Source organism: Eremothecium cymbalariae, chromosome 2 (assembly GCF_000235365.1).
Source record: "Eremothecium cymbalariae DBVPG#7215 chromosome 2, complete sequence".
Classification (NCBI taxonomy): Eukaryota; Fungi; Ascomycota; class Saccharomycetes; order Saccharomycetales; family Saccharomycetaceae; genus Eremothecium; species Eremothecium cymbalariae.
This window is the reverse complement of record NC_016450.1, coordinates 1,404,580-1,428,882: the sequence shown is the minus strand read 5'-3', so window position 1 is coordinate 1,428,882 and position 24,303 is coordinate 1,404,580. Positions and strand designations below refer to the sequence as shown.

General features: G+C 38.8%; 8 protein-coding genes, 1 non-coding gene and 1 further gene across 9 annotated transcripts; 4 read left to right on the top strand and 6 right to left on the bottom strand.

Moving 5' to 3' along the window:
• Window positions 1–156: 156 nt before the first annotated feature.
• Window positions 157–3,213, bottom strand: ADP1 (putative ATP-dependent permease ADP1; the record flags this gene model as incomplete). Its single annotated transcript, XM_003645206.1, has 1 exon — window positions 157–3,213. One exon carries the CDS (start codon window positions 3,211–3,213, stop codon window positions 157–159), a length of 3,057 nt encoding a protein of 1,018 aa, XP_003645254.1.
• A 252-nt stretch (window positions 3,214–3,465) lies between these two features.
• On the bottom strand, window positions 3,466–4,413 carry Ecym_2736 (uncharacterized protein; the record flags this gene model as incomplete). Its single annotated transcript, XM_003645205.1, has 1 exon — window positions 3,466–4,413. One exon carries the CDS (start codon window positions 4,411–4,413, stop codon window positions 3,466–3,468), a length of 948 nt encoding a protein of 315 aa, XP_003645253.1.
• Window positions 4,414–4,668: 255 nt separating this feature from the next.
• Window positions 4,669–11,105, top strand: Ecym_2735 (the record flags this gene model as incomplete).
• Window positions 11,106–11,223: 118 nt separating this feature from the next.
• On the bottom strand, window positions 11,224–11,328 carry Ecym_2734. The gene is made up of 2 exons: window positions 11,292–11,328; window positions 11,224–11,268 (listed from the first exon to the last, which is right to left on the bottom strand). It is a non-coding gene; the product is annotated as a tRNA-Ser (tRNA).
• Window positions 11,329–13,159: 1,831 nt separating this feature from the next.
• On the top strand, window positions 13,160–14,719 carry AIM14 (putative metalloreductase; the record flags this gene model as incomplete). Its single annotated transcript, XM_003645204.1, has 1 exon — window positions 13,160–14,719. One exon carries the CDS (start codon window positions 13,160–13,162, stop codon window positions 14,717–14,719), a length of 1,560 nt encoding a protein of 519 aa, XP_003645252.1.
• A 277-nt stretch (window positions 14,720–14,996) lies between these two features.
• On the bottom strand, window positions 14,997–18,593 carry HAP1 (Hap1p; the record flags this gene model as incomplete). The annotated part of the gene is made up of 1 exon (XM_003645203.1): window positions 14,997–18,593. The coding sequence occupies one exon, from the start codon at window positions 18,591–18,593 to the stop codon at window positions 14,997–14,999; it is 3,597 nt and encodes a 1,198-aa protein (XP_003645251.1).
• A 661-nt stretch (window positions 18,594–19,254) lies between these two features.
• On the top strand, window positions 19,255–20,292 carry Ecym_2731 (uncharacterized protein; the record flags this gene model as incomplete). The annotated part of the gene is made up of 1 exon (XM_003645202.1): window positions 19,255–20,292. The coding sequence occupies one exon, from the start codon at window positions 19,255–19,257 to the stop codon at window positions 20,290–20,292; it is 1,038 nt and encodes a 345-aa protein (XP_003645250.1).
• Window positions 20,293–20,538: 246 nt separating this feature from the next.
• On the top strand, window positions 20,539–21,234 carry NDL1 (Ndl1p; the record flags this gene model as incomplete). Its single annotated transcript, XM_003645201.1, has 1 exon — window positions 20,539–21,234. One exon carries the CDS (start codon window positions 20,539–20,541, stop codon window positions 21,232–21,234), a length of 696 nt encoding a protein of 231 aa, XP_003645249.1.
• Window positions 21,235–21,378: 144 nt separating this feature from the next.
• Window positions 21,379–23,124, bottom strand: CQD2 (Cqd2p; the record flags this gene model as incomplete). The annotated part of the gene is made up of 1 exon (XM_003645200.1): window positions 21,379–23,124. The coding sequence occupies one exon, from the start codon at window positions 23,122–23,124 to the stop codon at window positions 21,379–21,381; it is 1,746 nt and encodes a 581-aa protein (XP_003645248.1).
• Window positions 23,125–23,500: 376 nt separating this feature from the next.
• SYM1 (ethanol metabolism protein) lies at window positions 23,501–24,067 on the bottom strand (the record flags this gene model as incomplete). The annotated part of the gene is made up of 1 exon (XM_003645199.1): window positions 23,501–24,067. One exon carries the CDS (start codon window positions 24,065–24,067, stop codon window positions 23,501–23,503), a length of 567 nt encoding a protein of 188 aa, XP_003645247.1.
• Between the last annotated feature and the right edge of the window lie 236 nt (window positions 24,068–24,303).

Below are 24,303 nucleotides of genomic sequence, written 5' to 3'. Positions count from 1 at the left end.
AGGACTTGAAGGGAAGTTTTACCGTTACCCGGGGGTAAAGAATTTGAACCCTTTTATATAAGTTATTATATATATATAATAACGTATATAACGCATATAACGTATATAATATATGCATTTTTATTCTAAGAAGCAGGGATATCTTTTTAAGACTTCTTATTTCTGTTCAACAACAAAAAATTCCAGAATTAGGTACCCTAAGACTAGGAATAGGACGTTAAGGAAGGCTAGAATCTTAATATTGAATAATAAATTTTGAACCTTGAAACCAAAAGTGCTCAAGATAGTAGCACCAGGAATTTCAATGTTTAAACCGTACTTCTTTTCCCGTAACATTAAGGTTTTAACCTCGTTAATAATCAAGGACTCATAGGCATAGTAGAAAACCGAAAAATTCTTCATATACCTAAATGCGACGTTAGTGATCTTCTCTGTATTGATAAACAGGCCGCTGAAAAGCAGGGAAGCGAGAAGTATCAAGACGCTGACAATAATGGAGTTGTTCAAGTCCTCAAATATAATGCCAATCGCAAGGATTTCTAGGGATATACCCAAGTTGAATAGGATGAGAATGCAAATGTATTTAAAAAATGCACCTTCAGCCATATTTAAACCTACAAGTGGATACACCATAATTCCCAGAAGGATAGGAGGTAATACTCTAAGTGGGAAAACATCGCTGATTATCTTACTCAAATAATATGCCGCAGGTGAATAATAATGGTTTGAGCGTTCTTTCAAGAAGATTATTCTGTCCAATGCAAACGATGATAGCCCCGTAAGTGTAAGGAAGCCAAAGTAGGTCAAGGTGAAGAAAAACAACCCTAATCTGTTTTGAAACCCGCTAATGTCATTATCCACATCAAAATATAAGACACCCAAAAACAATCCGAGACAAATGGTCATAAGGTAGTTACCCATCAACAATTTCGGGTTCCTGAAGACGTTTTTAAAAGTCCTAGAGTTTAAGATTGATAGTTGTTGGAAGAAAGAGGCAGATTCATATGAGGAAGGTTTTAGTCCGTTAGCTGCAGGTGTAGAATTAATTGACTCAATTTCCACACAAAGTTCAGAGAAGTAAGGCCCCTCATTGAATAGTTTCTGCAACAGATGGGAATTTAGCGTACCCTCGGCTGCCCTCCGTTCTCCTGGCTCCTGTAGCATGACTCTTAGTTCATCTCTGTGAACAGCAAAGTGTTCCCATTCGCGTTGAGTAGAAGAATTGCTCAGTTCTGGTACATGAATTGAGTCTTCATGACTATGAAGTCCAACAGCTTCAAGGTCATTGTTTCGAAAATTCTGCTGTAGCGATTGAGTTGAGGTACCAAAAGTGACATCTATTAGATAATCTGCAATATTGTAATCGTTCGGACAAACGTACCCATGATTACGGAAAAACTCACCTACCCTAGAAGCGTCTCCAGAATAAACCATTTCACCGCAGCTTAATAGAACCAGGTTATCAAATAACTTGAAAATGTTAGATCTAGGCTGGTGAATAGATAGTACCAACGTTCTATTATAGTGAGAAGCCAGCCTAACCAAACATTCAATGACATTGTTTGCATTGTTGGAATCCAGTCCTGATGTAGGCTCATCTAAAAATAGAATTAGAGGAGAAGTTACTAATTCGCAGGCAATTGACACCCTTCTCTTCTCACCGCCACTGATACCTCTTTCGAAATCGTTACCTATGACTCGGTCTCTTATGTCGAATATCCGTAACTCTTCCAAGACTTGATACACCCTGCGCTGCTTAGCATTGAATGACATCGATCTAGGTAGACGCAATAGCGCACTATTTAGTACTGTTTCATAAACAGTTAGGGTTGGTAACAAATAATCTTCTTGATCAACGAATCCAACAATTTTTGCGAAGTCACCCTTAGATATACTTGTTCCATTTACTTTTATATTACCGGACACAGCACCAGTCTTGTTCTTCATTGCCAATATGTCTAACAAGCATGTTTTTCCAGCACCAGAACCGCCCATAATAGCTAGAATTTCACCTGAACGCGCTACCCCACTAACAGAATTCAAAACTGTAGTATTGACCTTCTTCGTGGGAAAAACTTTATAAGATATATTCTCAAATGTTAAGGTTGCCTTAACATTTGATTTCAAGAAGTCATGCTCCTTACCATCTTCCTCTGATAACTTGATAGCGCCCTGATTGAATAGAGGACTCTTCAAAATATAAAAGACAACCAGAGAGGCCACTCCAATAATGTTTACCAAAGTTATTGATATAACGAAGATGCCGAACTTGGTCAGTTTATTTTTACGAGGGGGTTCGTAACCAGGAATCTGACTGTAGTGTAAACATTCTCCAGATTCACATTGCAACATGATATAGGAATCACCAAATACAGATGAAATTAAATCGTTCATACTTGGCTCGCTGAATCGACAGTCCTTTGTTTTCAAGTCGCAACTAAAATCACCGGGCCCTTTAATAGCCTCTGTTAGGAAGTCAGAAATGTCTATAGACCCTTCCTTACCGCAAAGCATCGTTTCCGGAATACACTTACAACTGACGTCTTCACAGGTATAATGCGATACATTTTTGTTCAGGTCATATTCAAACTGACAAGTATCCAACTTGCAATAGAAACTCTCGATTTCATCAATCCAAAACTGGAAGTTACAATCTGCAACAGTCCTGTTACATGAAAATGTAACCTGGGGTTTTGCACCTTTCAATATTTCCAATATTTTCTTGTTGGTAACATCACAGCCTTGATATAAAGACTTAACAATTATGCCATCCTTGTAACATGTCCCCTTTAAGCCTTCCGGCATAAAACTATCACACACATCATCCTCCTGGCATACATTGCAATTAATACCACCCCACCCATCTTTACATGCACACTTTTCTTGAGGTTTTCTAAACGGTCTATGTCCATCCTCGTCGCTAAGAGCCCCACACAACGGTTCCGAGCAATCCTCGCTTCCAAAACCCGGCAAACATTCACACTTGCCTGTATAGGAATTACAAGTTGAAAACTGTTTACATTCAAACATCTCTAACATGCAGTTGAAGCATGGGGGACACTTATCATCATCATCGTTCGACAGTATTCCACGTTCTGGCAACGCCGATGAGAGGTACCCCTGCCGCGCCCTGTTTATTTCTCTATACCCATGAATCGCTGTAGCACATTGCACTACCAGCCCTAGTACCTTGAGACACAGTTTTATATTCATTTCCGAAAACCTCAATGCTGTATCTTCCTAAGGCCTCTCCTTGGTGTAACTTAATGACTCAGCCTGCGATAAACCCCCTTTCACCTTCCAATAGTAGCAGCAATACGCGAATTCATTATAGGAGTGACTTGTAAAAGCACATCACCAAGAAAGGCAGAGTTCCCTTAATAAGGATTTCACAGCACGTGATAATGAGTCTAGACAGTACGTAATACACACACCGTCCTTTTAAACATGGTACACAAGTTGAATTTATTGGTAGTATTCAATTACAAACTCACAAATCAAAATGGTCCACTTGTTGACGATATCTTGATCTAGATGTGCAAAGTCATCCTCTAATTTATGCCATTGAGTGGGTAACGTCGAAGGGATCAAGTGCAATGTGGGAACATCGCGCGCCAAAAAGGGTACGTGGTCATCATCCCAGAGCGTTTGAGAATAGCTACTGGGATCAAAAAAATGTGTTTCAGTGCTATAGAAGGAGTTGTATCTTGCCTCCAACTTCCATAGAGTTTCATAGTAATGCTCTGTGTGCTCTCTGTAGTAGTTGGGCACAAAATTCTGGTTCTGCGAGCCCAGTAAATCCAAAAGGATCAGAAGACCTATATTGTAAACCGATCCATTACTTTCCATTTTTTCAGCCAGGTATCTTGATCCATATTTTGAGTCAGTTGGACCCCACTCGTGGATGGCCTCTTCCCCATCGAAGAAAACGATTTTAAGGCCTGTGAAGCCATTAAGGGGGCAGTCTGTAGTTTCACAGTCTGTTAGCACCGTATCCACGAATTTGGCTACATATAGCAGCATTGCACATGAGGCTGCACTGTCTATAGCCCCTATAAAGCCGGTTGGGTCAATCTTAGAGTCATAATGGGCGGCTAGCATGAGGTAGTTATCTTCATCGCCCAACGTATAAATGATATTAGTAAATTCATAGCCGTTTTCTTGAAATTGCGTAGTTTCCAGTATCCACTTCTGGTTCAACTTGTCAAAATGCCGAAATATAAACTCTCTAACTTCTTTAGAGTTGCTACTTCCAGGTATCCTCGTTTTATTAAATGGCAAGATTAGATTATTTGAACTGTTATGGCTGATGCTCATGGAGCTATCTAGTGTACTTCCATAATAATCGGAACCGACGATCTGGTACAAGGACTGCACGTATGTAGCAATTAGTGGAAGATATAAAGCGAACATAACTATGGTCCACCGTTATCAATTCCATTTCTAAAGTGCATTTAGCATTCGTTGTACGCTCCCTAATAATTCACCGTTCTCTTTCCTTCACGTGCGGTGTCTCCAAGGTCCTCGCGAGTTAAAACTAAAATAGATGGCATCTAATCATCTTTTGGCCAGCAGACAAATGCACACGTACTTACATATATAAAGGTCTCAAGGCGGCACCTTAACTAAGTATAGTTGAGCCTGCCGGTAACTGCACTATAAATTAGCATGGATCCAGAAGGGAAACCCCACTTAGGGGCGGTTTCTGGTACTTCCGAAAAGCCAGAGTTTCTAAAACAGAAACCTCCAGTATCAAAAACTATCTCACATGTGAACACTGAGCCAGTCCTAAGTGATTTGAAAGTGCCTACCGTTGAAACTTCGTTGAAGGACCGAAGGAAGACTGCATCACGGGAAGTTAAACATGTCCAACTAAATGATTCAACATTGATCTGTGGCCCAATGCGAATCTCTCCGCCTGATATTACAATGTCAAAGCGGCATGCAAAGGATGAGGAGTTATCTTACTCTTCGCCATCTTCCAGTTCCTCGAAGTTTATCAGCTTTCAAAACTCTGGTATCTCTTTAGATGATAGAAATAAGTCATTGCATTTTTCTCTTGGCAACTCTGCCAGCAACAAAAGATCTAGTATCTACGAGTCAAAGCCTACAGTAACAGCGATACCAATAAGGACACCGAAGACACATGATTTAGATGATATTGCATCTACAAAGAGCGTCTCTTCTTCTTTAACTGCATCTTTTTCGAGGAATTTCCTCTACGGGTTCTATAACACTAAGAAAAAGGGTCAGATGAGAAATAGAGGTATACTCTCAAAGGACTATTGGATGAAGGATGAAAGTGCTAAAGAATGTTTTGCATGTACTCGAACTTTTAATACCTTTAGGAGGAAGCATCATTGTCGTATCTGTGGTCAGATATTTTGTAGCAATTGTACATTCTTGGTACACGGTGATAAATTCGGCTATAGCGGTAAAATGAGGATATGTAACAATTGTTATGAACATGCAAACAACTATGAGGATTCCAGTGATGAATCCTCAATCGAGGAAACTTCTCACATTGATCAAGTGAGCAACTCACATGTGGAATCAACGAACGGTTTGAATGATGACGATATGCAGAGTATTTTAACTACTGGCGATGACTCTAGGTTCTTTATTACACCAACACCGCCTCCAAAAATGGCTATTCCCGCAACTAGGCAGGGCGAATCGTTAGAAATATCCTTTCCTTCCAGTAAATTAAATGCTTCGCATCACTATTTACATTCTTCTCACTATCATAGCCACAACCATTATACGCACGAGAATGTTAACAGACCAAGACGCGGTACTCGTGATAGATATTCTTTACGTGATGTTGACATACTTTCCCCGATTACCCAAGAACCAACGAGTGGAACTCATCAAAATGGCAACCAAAGGTCGAATACAAGCATTAGAAGTTTACAACTAGGTAACATCAGAAGTTCCCTCTCAAGTTATATTAATGGGCACAATAATACCGCATTTGCTAGTTTTCCGCCAAAGCAACAGTTGCAAACTCCAAACAGTATAATTGGAAACTTGGGGCATAGCAATTTTAAATTTGAGTTCAACTATGGCCTTAGTAATCACCAGAATTGTTCCTCCCAAAAACCCTCTATCTATTTTCAAACATCACCGCAATCGAATGTCCTGTCTCCAGAGCCTCAAGATCAGAGTGAGGATGAAGGCTCTGAGGATGAAGGCTCTATGTCATTATATTCTGCATTGAATGAGCCTCGGGCTTCTGAACACAATCCCATTAGATCCTTGAGAAATGCATCAAAATCTTCACAGAGGGCTCAGGCATCCCTTCAAAGAATGCGCTCTCGCAGAAAAAGCAGAAGTAAATCAATATCTCTCTATAATAACGTTGGAAAGGATTTTTCCTTTCTTAATTATAGTGCTCCAAATTTGATATCAGTAGTTAGCTCCGACAATGATTTTTCCAGTCGATCCTATGATATGACAAACTTAATGAGACCGAGGCTCAGAAATGAAATACTATCCAGTAAGGATCTAAGAAGGGTTATATCAAGCTCCTCTGCACTTCGTATGATTTCTCGCGAAGGTAGGACAGAGTTAAATGAAGTATCAACTCTTCATATGGAGGCATTATTAAAACAGGTTTTGGATGACCAAGAACTTCCGACTTCCGAAGAATGGCAAAACGTATTTCGACCTTTTTTATTAAAGATTCAAGTTATTCATCTTGATGGCAGGAAGCTGGATGATTTAGATTTTAAGCAACATTATTTGAAAATCAAGAGAATTGCTGGCGGGAATATTCACGATTCAAAGTTTTTGCATGGTTTAGCATACTCCAAAGGGCTGCCTCTCAAATCTATGCCGCGTGAACTCAGAAATCCACGTATATTGTTGATAATGTTCCCATTGGAATACCAAAAAAATGAAAACCAGCTTTTGAGTTTAGTGTCCGTTATGGCACAAGAAAAGGAATATCTTAACAAACTGGTTTTGAGGCTAACATCGCTTAATCCTGATATAATTTTTGTTGGTGCTAATGTCAGTGGATATGCACTTAAACTTTTAAATGATTCGGATATCGTGGTTCAATACAACGTTAAGCCTCAGGTCATTGAACGGATTTCAAAATTTACAGAATCTGATATAGCAATATCTGTTGATAAATTAGCAACGAATATTAAGTTAGGTACTTGCGAAAGGTTTGAGGTACAAACATTCATTTACGAAAACCTAAGTAAAACTTATACTTTTTTGACAGGATGCAAGCCAACCCTTGGAGCAACAATTGTGTTAAGAGGGGAGTGTAATCAAACACTAAGGAAAATCAAAGATGTTACAGAATTTATGGTTTATTCTGTGTTTTGTCTGAAACTTGAAAGTTCATTCTTTAATGATAACTTTTTGCAATTATCTCCAGCTGCATATAAGGAGAATTTCAAGAAGAGAAGACAACTGGTTGCAATAGGTTATTTTGCAGAATTTATTGATAAGTTTTATTCAAGGTTGTTTTCTGTATCCCCAACAGTAGAATTCCCTGTGCCATACTTGTTATTGAAAGCCAGAGAACTGGAAGACCAACTCAACAAAAAAGCAGAAGAATTTGAACGTCTTACAAAAGCCATAGAACAAAGTAACGATCAAGTTTCAATTGAAGGCCTTGATATGAACGTGTTGAGAAAACAAGATTACAACTACTTGGTTAAGTTCATACATTATAAAGAAATGGAAGACCTACAGCTGAAGTTGCAAAGAAGAAAGCGGCAGTGGGAGGTGTCATATTCGCTGTCACAAAACCTACTTGGCACAGGATCACATCAGAATATCACTGTTTTATATTCAGTAATTTCGAAACGGACAGCCACCCCCTGCATTGGGCCTCAGTTGGTAACTATTGATTTTTTTTGGGATAATGATATATCTGTGGGCCAATTTATAGAGAATGTAGTTGCAACAGCTTATCGTCCTTGCAGTCATAGCTGCGGCGGGTTAATGCTGGACCATTATAGGAGCTATGTTCATGGAAGTGGCAAGGTAGATGTTCTGATCGAACGGTTCCAAAGCAAGATCCCTCTTTTACACAACATAATATTTACGTGGAGTTACTGTAAAAGATGTGGAAATACCACACCAACCTTACAGATGAGTGATAGAACCTGGAATTATTCTCTGGGGAAATACTTGGAACTTTTATTTTGGAACAGCGACGATCATTTGACAGGAATTGGAAATTGCTCACATGACTTTTCTAAAGATCATATAAAGTACTTTAGATTGAATGATTCAGTGGTTAGAATGGAGTATTCAGATATAGATGTACACGAATTGATAACTCCATCGCCCAAGATCACATGGAGACCGCATATTGATATCAAATTGAAAGTTGAATCCTGTCACCAGATTTTAGAAAAGATTAATAACTTTTACTTCAGTGTCTTGGATAGGTTAAATAGGGTAAAGCTTGATAGCCTTTCTGAAGATAGGATGAATAATGGCCAAGCTAAAATAACGGATCTTAAAGTAAAGGCTGAAGAGGAGAAAAAGCGTTTAATGCAATATACAAATGAATTATATCGCAGCACACCTGGCGATAAGCATCTACACATGAATGCTGCTATACGCGCATTAAATAATAACGCAGCAGGTTGGGATGCAGAGTTCACCGATTTTGAGAAAAAATACCTACCCACAGACAAGGATATTGCCCGTATCACTGCATTGCAATTGAAGAAACTATTTATCGATTCCAAACGAGTGGATGACAGACCACGACAACAGACAGGAAAGGGGGAGGATCTAAGTCCAATACATGATATTCCTGAAGAGGCTGATAGTAACAATAAAACTGACGACGAAAGCGCGCCAGCGGAGTCTAAGTATGAGCAACATCTTGAAGAGCTAGTAGGGGAGTTCAATGATGAAGCACAGCGAAACTCACAAGAAACTTCACAGGGATCAATTAATCAAGAACTGACTCAACAAGAAACAGTTCGAAAAGATGTGCGTTCGGAGGATTATTCAGAATATTTTAGACCTCTTGTCAGAGAGGAGCGTAAAAAATCTCGGGTTCTTGACGAAGCATATAAGTTTGAGGAACTTATCCGCCAGACTAGTGACGGATTAGGTTTAAGAAGTGGTCTTACAAGTTCTCAAACTGCTCCAATATTTAGGAGTATCACTACTGGTGTTCAATCATCTGAGGATCTTGCTATTGGAGCACAAGTCAATAAAGTCGAAGGATTACATTTTAAAGATAACCGGCCTGTTTTAAAAGATTTACGACAATTGAGTATGAGCAGTTCTAACAGCTCAGTAACACAAAGAAGCAGAGATTATAATGCTGATAGCAAGGTTGGCCAATTAGCAAGTTTCTTCGACCAAATACATTTTGATGCATTGTCAAAGGAGTTTGAATTACAAAGAGAAATGGAAAGATTACAAATGAACAAAAATAAATATAAGGCAATGAGAGTGAAATCTTCAAAACCTATTGTTGAGGTTTACAAGAATGTAATGGATGCTGTTGATGGTCCGATGAAGGAAGAGACAAAAAATCCCAGCAAGTTTATTATGTCCACTTCTTTTGCTGTTACTGGAAATGTCCACCAAACCCAGCTGGATATGGGTGTGGCTTCTCCGGAATTATCCGTAAACGAGTCACATATAAGGAGAGGATTAGAAACTGAATTAGAGAATTCTATACATATGTGGTCTGAGAGCGTGCTTAATGCTAATGAAGACAAAAATACTAAGTCCAAGGAGCTGTTAACAGGTGCAAATAAAAATACGCAAAACGAACCGCTACCTCCAGTTACTACAACTACAAATGCAAATATGGATAGTTCGAGCACTGTAACTGCACCTTCTGAAAAGATATCTTTGATGAAGACACTTGCCAATTTTTGGGCAGACAGGTCAGCTACGTCTTGGAAACCATTGGAATACCCCACTACTCAGTTTGAACATATATTTATGGACAACGATGTGATTATCCGAGAAGATGAGCCATGTTCTCTAATTGCATTTTGTTTAAGTTGCTCGGACTATGTCAAAAAAATCGGTAATATGAAAAGCTCAGTCCAGAATATACGCCCAGAATCTGAGACTACATTAACAAAATCAAATCGTCTGGTAGAGACTGATTCACACAGATCTTTCAGTGAAAACGTGGTTGATGAGTTAGCAGCAGACACCGAAATGCAATCTCCCCATATAGTGAATGAACCTGAACCTTTAGATCTTGAGAAAATAATGACTAAGAGAACAGGAATGCATTTGAGATACCAATTCCAGGATGGCAGCTCTGTAATGTCCTGTAAGATTTTTTTTATGAGCAATTTGAAGCCTTCCGTCGTAAATGTGGTTGTGGAGATGAGAACTTTATCCAAAGTTTATCTAGGTGCGTAAAATGGGATTCAACTGGCGGAAAAAGTGGCAGCGCTTTCTTGAAGACACTTGATGACAGATTTGTAATAAAGGAACTATCGCATCCTGAGATAGATGCATTTGTCAAATTTGCCCCTAGCTATTTTGAATATATGGGTCAGGCATTATTTCATGATCTTCCGACGTCGTTGGCAAAAATATTTGGGTTCTTCCAAATACATATTCGTAACTCTACTACCAGTAAGAGCTTCAAAATGGATGTTATAATAATGGAAAACCTTTTCTATGACAAGAAAACAAGCAGGATATTTGATCTAAAGGGCACTATGCGTAACAGACACGTAGAGCAAACAGGAAAAGAAAACGAAGTTCTTCTTGATGAAAACATGGTTGAATATATATACGAATCTCCCATATTTGTTAGAGAATATGATAAAAAGCTTTTGAGGGCTTCATTATGGAACGATACTTTGTTTTTGGCTAAAATGAACGTAATGGATTACTCGCTTGTAATTGGTGTGGATAATGAAAACCACAATTTAACTGTTGGAATAATTGATTGCATAAGAACTTTTACTTGGGATAAAAAGTTGGAAAGCTGGGTCAAGGAAAAAGGCCTAGTAGGTGGTGGAACGAAAGAACCTACTGTGGTCACTCCAAGGCAGTATAAAAATAGATTCAGAGAAGCTATGGAGAGATATATACTAATGGTACCTGATCCATGGTATCAAGAAACTCAGAAATAAATATTTATAGTATATTTCTTTCAATGCTGATGGCCGGTTATATATAACTTCATGAATACATTAAGTTTGGCGTAGGTCGTAATCCCCGTATGAGATCTAAACAAATTGCGAAAAAAGACGTCAAAGACAGGATTCGAACCTGCGAAGGTAAAACCCAATGCCTAACAACGCTTTCGATAGATCGAATAGCAGGGCACCGCCTTAACCGCTCGGCCACTTTGACCGACAATTTCCTGACCGTATTGGAAAATATTTGGAATATAAAGAACAGTATGGTTTTCTGTTGCGAAATTAAAGAACACCCGGAACAAAGAGTGCTGGCCTAAGAAGCAGCAGTTCTGCGTGGTATCTTGAGATTCAGACACTCCTATGTAGTCTCTAATCGATGGGTTACCCTCTGGTGAGCTAGGGGTATCGCTATCCTTCTTACTATTGATGTTGCTTGACTAGCCGGACAATGTGGGGCTCATGTCTGCTGTCTCGTGAGATGACTGGGACAGATCCCTAGTATAACGACATGTTTAGGGCGGTCAGCTTAGGTCATGTGGTAGCTTGAACATCTCTTCGCCCACCTCAAAGCCATAAGTAGGCTGCTTGCACTATCACCAGACTGGAAAGTAGGTGAACAATATTACTGTTTAGGTCACGTGATTGGGTTAAGTCAGCATTTGCGTGTTGATTCGTAATCCAACTGTCGTATAACAATGGTATGATATATATAATGCTTTAATGTAATAATATATATTTAGAGGTTTTTGCAGTAATATCTATCTATCCCCTACTCAAATATATATTATTTCAGATCAATAAATGTGTTTAGATAATAGTTAATGTGGGAGGTGTGTACCCCCTACTACATACACTTTCCGTTATATGGACAACGTAGGGTAGAATGTAAATATAATCAACCAAAGTTAACGGCAGTTCAGAGTTAATATGAGGCCATGCATGCCTCCCCCCCATTTTCAAGGGTATGTGCTTGATGCCAGTCTCAGATCTCTAAAAAGAGGGTGTTTCTCCTTATTAAAAACTATATAAAGGTGCTACTAAACTTCTGGAGCCGGTGGCTTCTAGTGTTCTGGGTCCAATTGCGCTAAAATGTAATAGCGCTTTCCGTTCTATATGGTCTCTATGGGGCCATTTTTATAGCTTTGCCTATGGCAGTCTACGGCAGGACTTTAAACTGCTTATCAACCTGTTTGATGACTGGGCGCTAGCCAGCGATTTTAAGACAAGCAAATGGTTTCAGACGAGACGTTTAAACTACTTCTGTTTTCTGTTTAATTATTCGTTGATAATTTTCGGTGCGCTTGTATTTTTTATGGATCTAGGGATCCTAGGTTTAATCATGTTTAATGTTAATAATGTTTTTCTAGTTTAAAACAATGCATCCTTTCTTCTGTTACTTCAATTCTTCTCATCAAGTTCGTCAACTAAAACGCTTGTACCGGTCCATGGTATCTTTTCGTCATTGCTTGTGGTGTGAATGCCAAGATCCTTGGTGATGATTATAATGGTCAGTCGTTCATCGTCGTGGATCTAAATGTTGGTCGCGTGATTCGTAACATACCCTATAAAATGTCTTTGGATTCAGGCTATATCAACCATCATGGCTGGCTATGCCTGTATATCAAGAACTCAGCACCTTCTATTCCATGGCATGTTGGCTTGCTACTTGTTTTAGTGTCACAGGTAACGCCAGGACATTGATCCATGCACAAACAACGTATATATGCTCAGGAATTACATAAACGTGGAATTAACTAGAGGAGAGTGAGTGATACCTTATAGAGAGGATGGATACTACTAGACATCCAATCCTTTGTTGAAACAGCTGTGCTCTGCTTGTTTTGTTACCCGGTGTATCATCTTATGTTGTAACGTTATTTTGTATAGTGAGATATATTTATGTTTATGTGTAGCTTGATGACGAAGCCAGATTTAAGATTTTACTCACATGATGTTGAAATATATTACAAATGATAAGTCGGAATTGTTCCAAGGTTCCACGTTAACCGTTGTTGCAGGCTGTCATTATTACTGAGCGCTTCTTAATGAGTGTTCGACTTACTAAGAAGCACGGGGATACTCATTATGCTAATATTCCATATGGGTATTATACATTTGGTGTAACATTCTGTTTTATATTTGGTTTAATTCTAGTGCGCAAATTCTGTTCGGTTAAGTCATCAAAATCAAAGAGCAGACTTGTCAGAAGCATTGTTGATGCATCTCCAATAGTTTATGTTCCCACGTTAATCCTGGTTCTAGGTGTTCCTTTTGTTCATCATTATTCCCTTCGTCATGATGCTGCTGTGTATATGAAGCGGTTGGGAAGGGTATCATATATTTTGATATTTTTGAATAGTTTCCTTACTATTAGACCAAATTACGTTTTGTCTGATTATACATATGCTCAGCTAATACCATTACATATTTGGTTGTCGCGTTTTATTGTGATCCTGGGGTTGGTGCATGGTGCGTGTTTTGTTGTAAAGTGGGTACTTGACAATAATGTGTCTGCTATGGAAAAATTGTTTTCCAATACATGGAATTTTGTGGGATTTGTGGTTTGGTTATTTATATTATTGTTACTATTTGCCTCCACTGGTCCTATAAGAAGATATTCATACAATACATTCTTTGTTATTCACCAATTGGGTCAATGGGCGATGTGTTTACTGATTCCCGTACACGCAAGGCCCGGAGTTGCATGGCCTTATTTGGCGGCCATCGGGTCAATATACCTGGTGGAATTTGTTTCCAAAGTCTCTCTTAGCCATTCAGCTAATGTTATATCAAAGATTACTAACTATGAACAAGGCACAAAGCTAGTCCGTGTTTTATTACCCCGGGTGGTGATGCCAGAACGATTCGCAGTAGGTTCACATTTGAGGATCTCCTCTTACAGGAAACTGCATCCGTTATATTGGTTCTTGCCTAGTCATCCTTTTACCGTAGCATCCTTGCCAGATGATGGGCATGTAGAATTAATAGTGAGAGAACACAATAATTTTACGTTCCAATTGGGCTCATTTTATACAGTTGTGAATCATTATGAAGGCATTTCTTCCGAAAAGCTAGCGAAGGCAAAGAGAGTAGCGATTGTTGTAGGAGGGGCCGGTATTTCTTTAGGGCTACCAATATTCAGGTATTTGAAACAACAGGGCGATATCGACTACATCAAATTTGTTTGGATGGTTAGAAACGAATCTGAAATGCATGTTATAGATGATAAGCAGGGTATTGATGTTTTTGTGACACAGGGGGCTCCTGATCTTGATAACGCCGCTGTGTATTCAACTTCAGACACTAGAGAGGATCATATTGAACATTTTGAGTTGGAATCATTGGATGATATCGATATGGAAGCTTCCAATCTAGATGAATCAGGCGCGCTGATTGGAAACAAGCCATTTTCAGCTACTGATAATGCCAAAATAAAATACGGCTGTCGAATTAATTGGTCAGTTGAATTGGCCTCCTTTGTCAATAGACCAACCTATCTGAATCATCTATTGATCGTATGTGGTCCGAAAGGTTTGGTTAATGATGGAGAAGCTTATGCGGAGGCAAATGCCGTTGATATATACAAAGAACTATATGTGCTCTAAAGTAGAATAGATAACAGGTTTAAAATATTTATTAATACAGTTATGGTGCCAAATTTATCCAATCTCTGTATGTATTTTCTAAGGCTGCTTGTAAATTTTTGGAAGTAAATGTCACATTAGGTAGTCTTCTAAAAAGCCCTACTTGATTCTCAAATGTTATTCATATGGAAATTTTTAATTATTTACATTCATTTGCTACCAACTTTTTAAAGCTACAAAATATATACTACAAAGCTCAAACAATCTTATTCTTTTTTAAATTAACCATCAGCACATATCACAGATAAGCCGCAAAATCGTTGTTTTGCTGCATATCAATAATTCCTATATCATCAATTGGCAACAGATCTGTATTTAGCATATTGCTAGGATCTGGATTGGCCCCATAGTGGTCGAAACCAACGGCTTCAATAATGCTCGATGGGTTTATCATCAGACCGTTAAAGTTGGAACTTTGCATTAAGAAATCCTCAAAATCTGGATTATAGTCCGCTGTTGATGATGAACATTCAGGAATCTTCGTTGGTGGTTGATAATTAGCAAAGAAAGATCGTTTTTCCTCAACATCCACTAACTTTGCAGAAGAACTTTGGGAGGGAGATATCATGTTAAAAGTAGCACTCCCCGATGCTAATTGCGACGAAGGTGGGGGTAATGAGGTATTATTTCCCACTTCAGGAGAACTATAATTCGATGGTGAGGTTGATTTTTGCAGGACTTTTATTGGCGAGGTTGAATGGGGGTCAGCTCCTGCAACCTTACGTTTTTTATTCGGCTTGCCTCTGATAGCAGAAGTTTTACGTAGATCATTGCTGGTGTAAGTTATGGGCTGGTAAGCCTTAATTGGAGGCAATGAGAATTCAGCACCGACTCCAGAGGTAACAGAGGTTGTGGGCATTGGTTGGCATACTGTGTGGTTTGTATTAGACATCTTCCTGGGCAATAATACACCAATTGCATCCTGATAAACTGGACACCTTCGTAAAGATTCACCTCCAGCTGAAAGTACTAAAGATGGAACATTTTTAAAAAAACCGGTAATGCTTGAAATTCCTAAATCATGGAGACGGGGCAAATTGTTTTTATCTAGAGGCTTTTTTTTATGTTCTTGAGATGGTTTTGTGAGTAACGTAATAAAAAACCCGGTTGATTTCGCCATTCTGGTAGCATGTAAATATTTAGAAGATATCTGTTTAGTTAGTTTGTAAAACAAGACCATTCTATTCATCAAAATATCAGCAAGCTGCTCTACAGCATCAAGTCTAATAGGTTTCGTAACGTCATCTTGCACATCCGAAGAGTTTTCCTTTGCAAAATTCTTATCTTCACTACTACTAGATTCATCATCATCGCTGGAACTGGCAATATTCCCAACAATTGGCGATTCACTTACACCATCCAAGGGACCACATTCAGCACGTAGTACCAAGCAAACCATGAACTGTAATGCACGATGCCCCATATCCAAACATACTGGAGTCAACAACACTTCCATATAACTAAAAATGGATAAAACAGAGCCTCCACCACTTTTAGTACTGTTAAAGAATAGAAGGGAATTACAATAGCCATCCATCGCAAAATCCATTGCCTCTTGGGCGTATTTACGAGCCAAAGGTCGGACTCCTGGATCTTCATTCCCCTTTGGTTCGTACTGCGTAAATAGGATATAATTTAGCAGGAACAACAACATTCTCAGCATAATATGTTTCGAAAAAAATAGAGCGTTAGTTGTCATTTCATGAGGTAGTAAATAATTTTTATCCTTTTCCGTATCAAAACTCCGTGTAGGGTAGAGTATTTGTTCCATAGTTGGCAAGGTATAAATATCGTCGGTAAACAGCTGACAAGTACCTTCAGCTTTTGACAATAAACCCTTATTAATTAGTCCAGTTAGAACATCATTTATGGATCTTTTACCTTCACAGAGGTCTCTCAATAACGAGATTAAAGAATCTAGTTGATATTTCTTGACAGATTTTGCCAAAGAAACGTTTAGTATATGATTCAAAACCGAAATAATGCACATGTCTATTTGAAAAAAAAGCGTGAAGTTCTTTACAACAATGAGCTCCTTAATGTCTTTCACGTAGTCTATCTTCGAAGAGGAGGGAAGTTTGGTATCTGAGAAGTCATTTAAGTTCCTGAGCAGTCTTGGTGAACCCAAATACAATGACTGGTTCACATCCAATGAAACGATAAAGAACCAAATCTTTCTCCAAGTATGCTTTAGTCTTTCAGTACTTGCCATTGCATCTTTATTTAGTTTCCCATTCACAAAGTGATTATTGAGTTGTGGAAAATTATCTGGATCCCGATGTAAACCATAACTAAAAGCCATTTGGACAATGCTTGATAATAAAATCTGATGTGTCTCATTATCTTGACCTGCTGTTGCAAATGATGAGTGATTTGGTTCTTGTATACTCTCAGGGAAACATAGCAGGAATATCTTATAAATGATAGCAAACTGGACAGTTGCTAGGTTCACGTTTGTGTTTGAGAAACTGCTCAATTCATCAAAATGTATCAAATGCTTACGGATCAAAGTAATCGCGTCTAAGATTGTTTCATATTTTATTAGAATGGGATCATCCTTTGCTTGCACATTAGATGACATTGTAGCTTCAGGCATTATGAATTGAGAACACTGAGACCCTAGCTCTATGGTACATGAATTCTGCGGAAGCGATAACCACGTTAACCTCAAGATCAGTGTAAGGATACCTAAAGTACAATAGTCTGTTGGTTTTGACACCTTTATTACCACTTTATCTTTCGAATCTAGAATAATTTGATTGACTTCATTTCTAAGTGCTGGTTCATCTAAAATAGATATTGCAGGGTATAGATATTTGAAAAATCTGTCAAGGAACATATTGATAATCCTCTTTGGAGGCAATAACTCGGCAAGAATTTTTGTAGCCTCCGCATGACTCATGTATGTTCCCTCTATTCTACTCTTTAAATCTGGTGATGACCGTGCAACAGGTGGAATATTCTGCACTGAAGGACATCTAGCCGCAAAATCTTGAAAGGATGGCAGTGCTAGTGATGGATTGCTGCCTGAAGCACCAGATATTGGACATCTGCCTTGAATATCCTCTCGTTCTTGTTTTTTAGCTCCTTTACCGTGTTGAGCTATGGGACATACAGGCTGTAAACACGTCCTGACATCCGAGCACTTCTCTTTTGGTTTATCAGGCGTCGGAGTTGATCGACGTATATTAGCAAGGGAAGCTAACGACTTTTCTGAGGATAAATAGGTACCAATACTACGTGAAGTATGTTTATTGTGAGAACGCCATTCTATTAGCTTCTCCCTAACAGCAAATAAGTGACCCCACAGAAGCCTCAAGTAAGGATCCCCCTTCATAATCGCCAACCAGTGAGTAGCACCTAGATGTACTGTCCCATTAGTTTTTAAATGTAGCATATCAAACTGCCTAGTTAAATCTAATTCATCATCATCGTATCTGTTTTTCTCAGTTTCGAATGATAATCTGGGCGACTGTTGATTTAACCCACTTCGCTTCTCCTCCAAATTATCAGACATATTTGTATCACCTCCAATATCTATACCTCCGATATCCATATCCACTGTCCCATCTTTATGCATAATAGAGAACATTTTTTCCAAATACTTCACCCGATCTTGGAGTTGTTTTATAACCGCATCTTTAGATAACTCCTTTTCTGCCTCACCTGCCCATGATTGTTCCATATAATGACATAAATGTACCACCCCTGTCTTAACACACTGCGTACAATGTGGTTTTGTCTTATCACACCTCACCTTTCGTTTTCGGCATATTGTACAACTTAAGGGAATCCTATTCCTTTTCCTCTTCGCAGTTCCTCCAGGACTAGACATGTCTTGCGAACTCTTAATCGTTAATTTAATACAGGCCTATTCTGCTTCGTGCCTCTTCCTGGCTTTGTAGACACACCCAGCTAACAAATGCACTGTATCCGAACCGTCCCAACCTCCTTTATCAAACACTAACTTGATTCGTTTATTACCTGATCTACTTAGTAATGTCTTTCTCCAACGAATACTGCAGAATAAACGTAATTTTTCAGTTCATCACTAATTCATTCAGATAAGTAAAAAAGAATGACATGCCAGAGACTAAAAACTCTTAATCGAGTTCAAGTATGTCGATTTTAGTACTTCTGAAGGGCTTAAATGTGGAAGTCCAGGCTCTATGATATGGACTGCGTATAGATATGGCACATCAACTGATGTTCCTTTCGTTTAACCACATTTTGATTAACACGTTTAAAACAGGTTATAATGGTATAGAAAACTGCAGGACGTAGTCATGCTGACTCCTATTTATATAATAGAGCACCAAAACTCGATTTTTAGTATCTATACACTAGAACGCTCATAGATTTAGAGCTTCTGGCATTATATATGTGATTTTTAATTTTAAAAGCAATTGTATAAAAGGGGGGAATCTGGTAAATAGAAATAGTGAGATGCAAGACAGGTTCTAGTATTTGATATAGGCTCCTATTATCGATTAGAAATGGAAAGGGTCATTGTGTCTGATGATGAGGTTAGGAAGTTCTTTCTTGGAATTTCTTCAGAGGGATTAAAAAGACAGTTGGACGGGCTCGAACATGGTCTAAGCAAGTATTCAGAGAACCCTAGCATTGTTCCCAGACGGTTATTGCAAAGGACTAGCGATGGAAGCACCTTACATATGTATATGCCAGTGGTTGATACAGAGTATAGTGGAATAAAGATGTTAGGGTACAATGAAAACGGCGGATCTGGTATTATAGGGTGCATTAATGTCACTGATGGAAGGAGTGGGCAGTTAGTTGGATGTGTGGAAGCAAAGGAATTGACTGGCGTTAGAACAGCATTAGCAAGCTGTATTGTTCTAAGACATCAATTGGATAAGCTTCGTACCGATGGGGTTGAAATCACGATGTTCGGAAGTGGATTGCAGGCCTTTTGGCACATTTTTATCGTTGGGAAGTTGTTAAGGGGAGATAATAACAAGAGAGATCTGAAGGTAAATATTATATATAGGCAGCATCCCCTTCAATTGGATGTTTTAGCCAAGGAAATTGATGGAACTGTCTTTAAGCAGGTTTTACTAAGTGATCAGAACGCAGTTGATCAAGCATTACTTAGCAGCGACATTATCTTTTGTTGCACCGCATCATTGAATCCTTTAATATCTTTGAAACAACTACAAATCGAAAGAATTGGCTCTAATCCAGTAAAGCACACCTATATATCTCTTATTGGATCTTACAATTCTACCATGCACGAGTGTGATCAGGATTTAATAAAGGAATTTCAACACCGCGATGTTAAGATCTTGGTTGACTCCAAAGAACATACCCTGATAGAAGCTGGTGAACTGAACTTAGCTAAGGTACAGCCAAATCAAGTATTAGAAATAGGGGCATTTCCGGGAACTGGAAACGTGTTCTGTCCAATTTCCCCACACACGACTATCACTTTATGTAAGATTGTGGGCCTAGGCATTATGGATATCTGTGTCAGTAAAAATATGCTAAAGATGCTATCAGATAGAGCGGCTATGTAAAACAGTATTTGATATAACGTTAAATAAATACCTCAAACATGTAAATCCAACAATTACGGCTTATTTTTGTGTATTCACAGGCCAACTGGTTTTGAGTTAATATTGTGATTTCCTTATTCTCGGGTTCACAGGTTCAGCTTTCCCGCAATCTTCTGAAAAGGCCATTCTTCATCTAATGAACAACGTCAAAGGACAATTAGAGTAGGAGTAGCCACAAACAGATATATAAAAGCTATTCCAGGAAATATGGACAAGATTAAATCCTTGGATCAAGCATGGGATGTAATCAAGACGTTGCAGCAGCAGCTTGCGGACTTAGACACCACAGGCAAGGAATACGAATTCCAGTTAGAGCAGACAATAGAGGTTCTAAGACGAGAACTAGAAGAAGTACAACATCATGCTACCGAAACTATTACCAAGCTAGAGATCCAAATTGATGAGCTACAAGAACAGAATCGCCAATGGGAATCTAAATATATTAGTGAACGAGAACAAAATGGACATCTAATACAGGATAAACTCATCCTTCAATGTGAATTAGAGCAAATGAAAGAAGAGGTAGCAAGGATACGGATAGATGAACAATATGATGTTGATTCCAATAGTGATTCAGACAAGAGTTCATCTCCAACCACTCCAGATTCAATGAGCCCGAGTGGTCTTGGACCTCCATTAGCGTCCCCTATAGCATTTGATCGCCCGATGGCCTCGTCAAATGTCGGCTCATCTATATCTGTGAAAAACCGTCTGCCTATAGAAAATATTATTGGGCTACCAAGCCAACACCACTCATCTTGTTCACCGCAAATCAGAGTCATGTTCAAGGGGGCCTCTTTGATGCTACAATCTATGATCGGCGATGATTCCAAAATGATTGTGCCGAGTTTGAGCCAGGCCACTGTGATGGCCACGACGTCGTCTCAAACTCCAAAACGATAATAAATAATACTATCATCTGCTATGGAATATAAACTTAGATTGATCTATTCATGGGGGGATGGGGCGGAACGAAAGGAGAAGGAGCACCTATCGCAAACACACACATATAAACAAAGCTGTATGGCAAGAAATAGTCCTTTCTATCTACAAGATATGGTTTTTCCACCATAGCACTATATCGAAAACAACTAGTTGGTTCTTTCTCCTTTGATACGTGATCCAAGCTTTAATTTCATTGAAAACCCACCGAATTGACCATCGCACATACATGCGATCGATATTTTCGCACACCTCCTGATACACCGTCTTAGCGCAATACTGTGATAAAATCAAAAAAGTTCTCTCAGGTCCCAAAGGGTTTTCGAGACACTCATCCAAATGTCGTGTCAAATCATTAGTTTTTAGGATTAATAAGACCATTTTTGGGATTGTGGATAACATGCTCATTATATCAATTAGAAGCTTCCCCTTTATTATAGCATTTTTCATTGTCTCGATCTCTTCAGAGGATCTGACTTTTGAGATGTCATAGTTCAAGGCTGTATCTATGGACCTTCCAGTAATTGCAGCAGCGAATATGGGGAATTGTTCATCAGTGATATTAGCAAATTTTTTAGCATATTTCCTCATTCCATCAGTGTCCTTGTCTAACAGAGCAAGCCAAAACTTTGCATAATCGCGTCTCATCTCCGTGGGGGGGAAACGATATAATCCGTGGTCATATAACACTACTTCGAAATTGTGCCCGGCGCGCGGTTCTTTGAGAGCTCTTATTGCTAGATTTCCTCCATGAGGATCGCAATGAATCCCAACATCTGGCGTGAATATCATATTATTAAAGATGTGAGCCAAGCACGATGATACTTCAGACCGCGAGATATTGTTTTCATCCAAGTAGCTCACGTTGTCTAATCTTTCCCCATTAATAAATTCTAATATCAGAATTCTTTTGGCTGCAGATATAACCTTAGGAATCCTTAGTGCAGTTTCTTTCAAATATTTGTAAAAATAACTTGTGGTATCAACAGCGTTTTGAGCCTCTTTAGTAAAGTCTAGCTCGACATATATAGAGTTTCGCAACTCATCACTAAGCCATGTCATTGAATAGTCTTGAAAGATGAAATCTAATGCATTGAAAACGATCTGCGTTAACATCACATCCAAAGGTACAAATTCCTTTAGTCCTGGGTGCTGACACTTCACTGCCACCTTTTCACCTGTCCCCTTTAAGGTGGCAATATGCACTTGTGCCAATGATGCAACCCCAATCGGTGTGGGATCAAAACTTTCAAATACATCAGTCAATCCCTGCTTCAAATCATGTCTGAACATGTCATCGATCTCTTTTAAGGTCGACTGTGGACATTTGTCTTGTAATGGGATCATAGTGGTCGTCCATTCCGGCGGCAACATATAAGTCATAGCACCTATATGTTGCCCTAATTTGATGAATATACCACCGTTGGTTTCCAATGCATGCAACGTTATCTCCGCACATGTCTTGTGGCAACGCGATAACGCTGCCAAGCGTTCTTCCTCAGTTTCATACTGCTTCGAAAGCACACTTTTATAGTTATAAGAACACCGTAAAGTTGCTACAAATACAACACCAACACGTTTGGCTGTTACGGAAATATGTCTTACCAATTGATGCGTTGTGTCGTTTGTATGATATAATATTGTCCCAGTCGCCAAACTAAGCATCAAAAGCCTCTTCCATGTAAAAACCCGCCTCTTATCCCTCACATCATGCGAAAAGGCTTGTATTCCAGAGCTCCTGATAATCCTACTACTAGAGAACTGCCGTGGTCGCAAGATAACTGATTGAGAAATTCTTGGGCATGTGATCGCTGGATTCATTCGACCTAAAGTCAACAACCTCGTACTCATATCCGTTTGTACTTGAACCAACACTAAAAACAAAGAATAGCAGCACTAACACCAACAACTGAAACAGGTCGGTCACCAGAAAGGAGCTAGTCAAACTCAAACTCAAGATTATACAAATCTACTTGCCTGCAAAGCAGAGAAGCTGTTGGGAGAAAGAAGGCGAAATTTATGTTTAAAATAGACAAGTATATGGGTGCATGGGTTTGAAATTACAGCATAATACTCATGTATTAAATCTTGGCAAAATATAGTTAAAAAAGAAAAATCTTCTATTCGCATAGATAAATATGTGTATAGTCTATATAGTAGCTGTATAAATTATGAACCCAAAGTCCACTTCGAGATTGATAGTAAGATCTTAATGTTAAGAATGTTTTTAATCCTTATCGACAGGAGATGAGTGAGCATTAGTGTACGATAAAAAGGTATTCCAAAAGATTGACATTAAATTGGCAGCCAATAATCTGTGCTGCACTGGCAATAATGAAAAATTACAAAACTGGAATGCCGGCCAGATAGCCCAGTTAGTAACAAGCGTTGACCACCAAATCTCATTCAACCTCTCCTTAACTTGTAAAAAAGACCCTCCCTCCATCAATGTCATCACACTGAAGTAAAATGGGATGCCAACAGGAGCAAAAAAAAGTTGATCAAACACTACTCTTGCTACCGTATTCATCCAGTGGTCCGTAGGTTTGCCACTTATTTTGATCTTAGTGTTCAATATCCTATACCACTTATCACCGATAAATGAAAAGATAAAAGCACCATAGATAAACGGCCGCAGAGTCCTCATAGGATTATAGTTTGTATCTGGCGTATCAGCAAACTGCAACTGTGCTATAATATCACCAATTCCAAATAGCACACCTGTCATCATAGCATTTGTAGTCTTAGGGTGTGTCTTTAAAGAAGATGAATAGAATCTAAGTAAGCTGCTCATGATTCACCCAAGTAATACTAACCTATGCGAACTTATAGATATCAGAATACAGTACTTGAATGATGATCAAAACCAGATTTGCAACCTAAACTAACATATATATACCCGTGCTGCTTACTTGTACACTTTAAAAGCATGTCAATTATCCCTTTCCTTCTGATGTTCGCAAGATAAGTCATTCCAGCTCGTAAAGTATGATGCAAATAAACTAATGAATATTCCACATCCAGTTAATT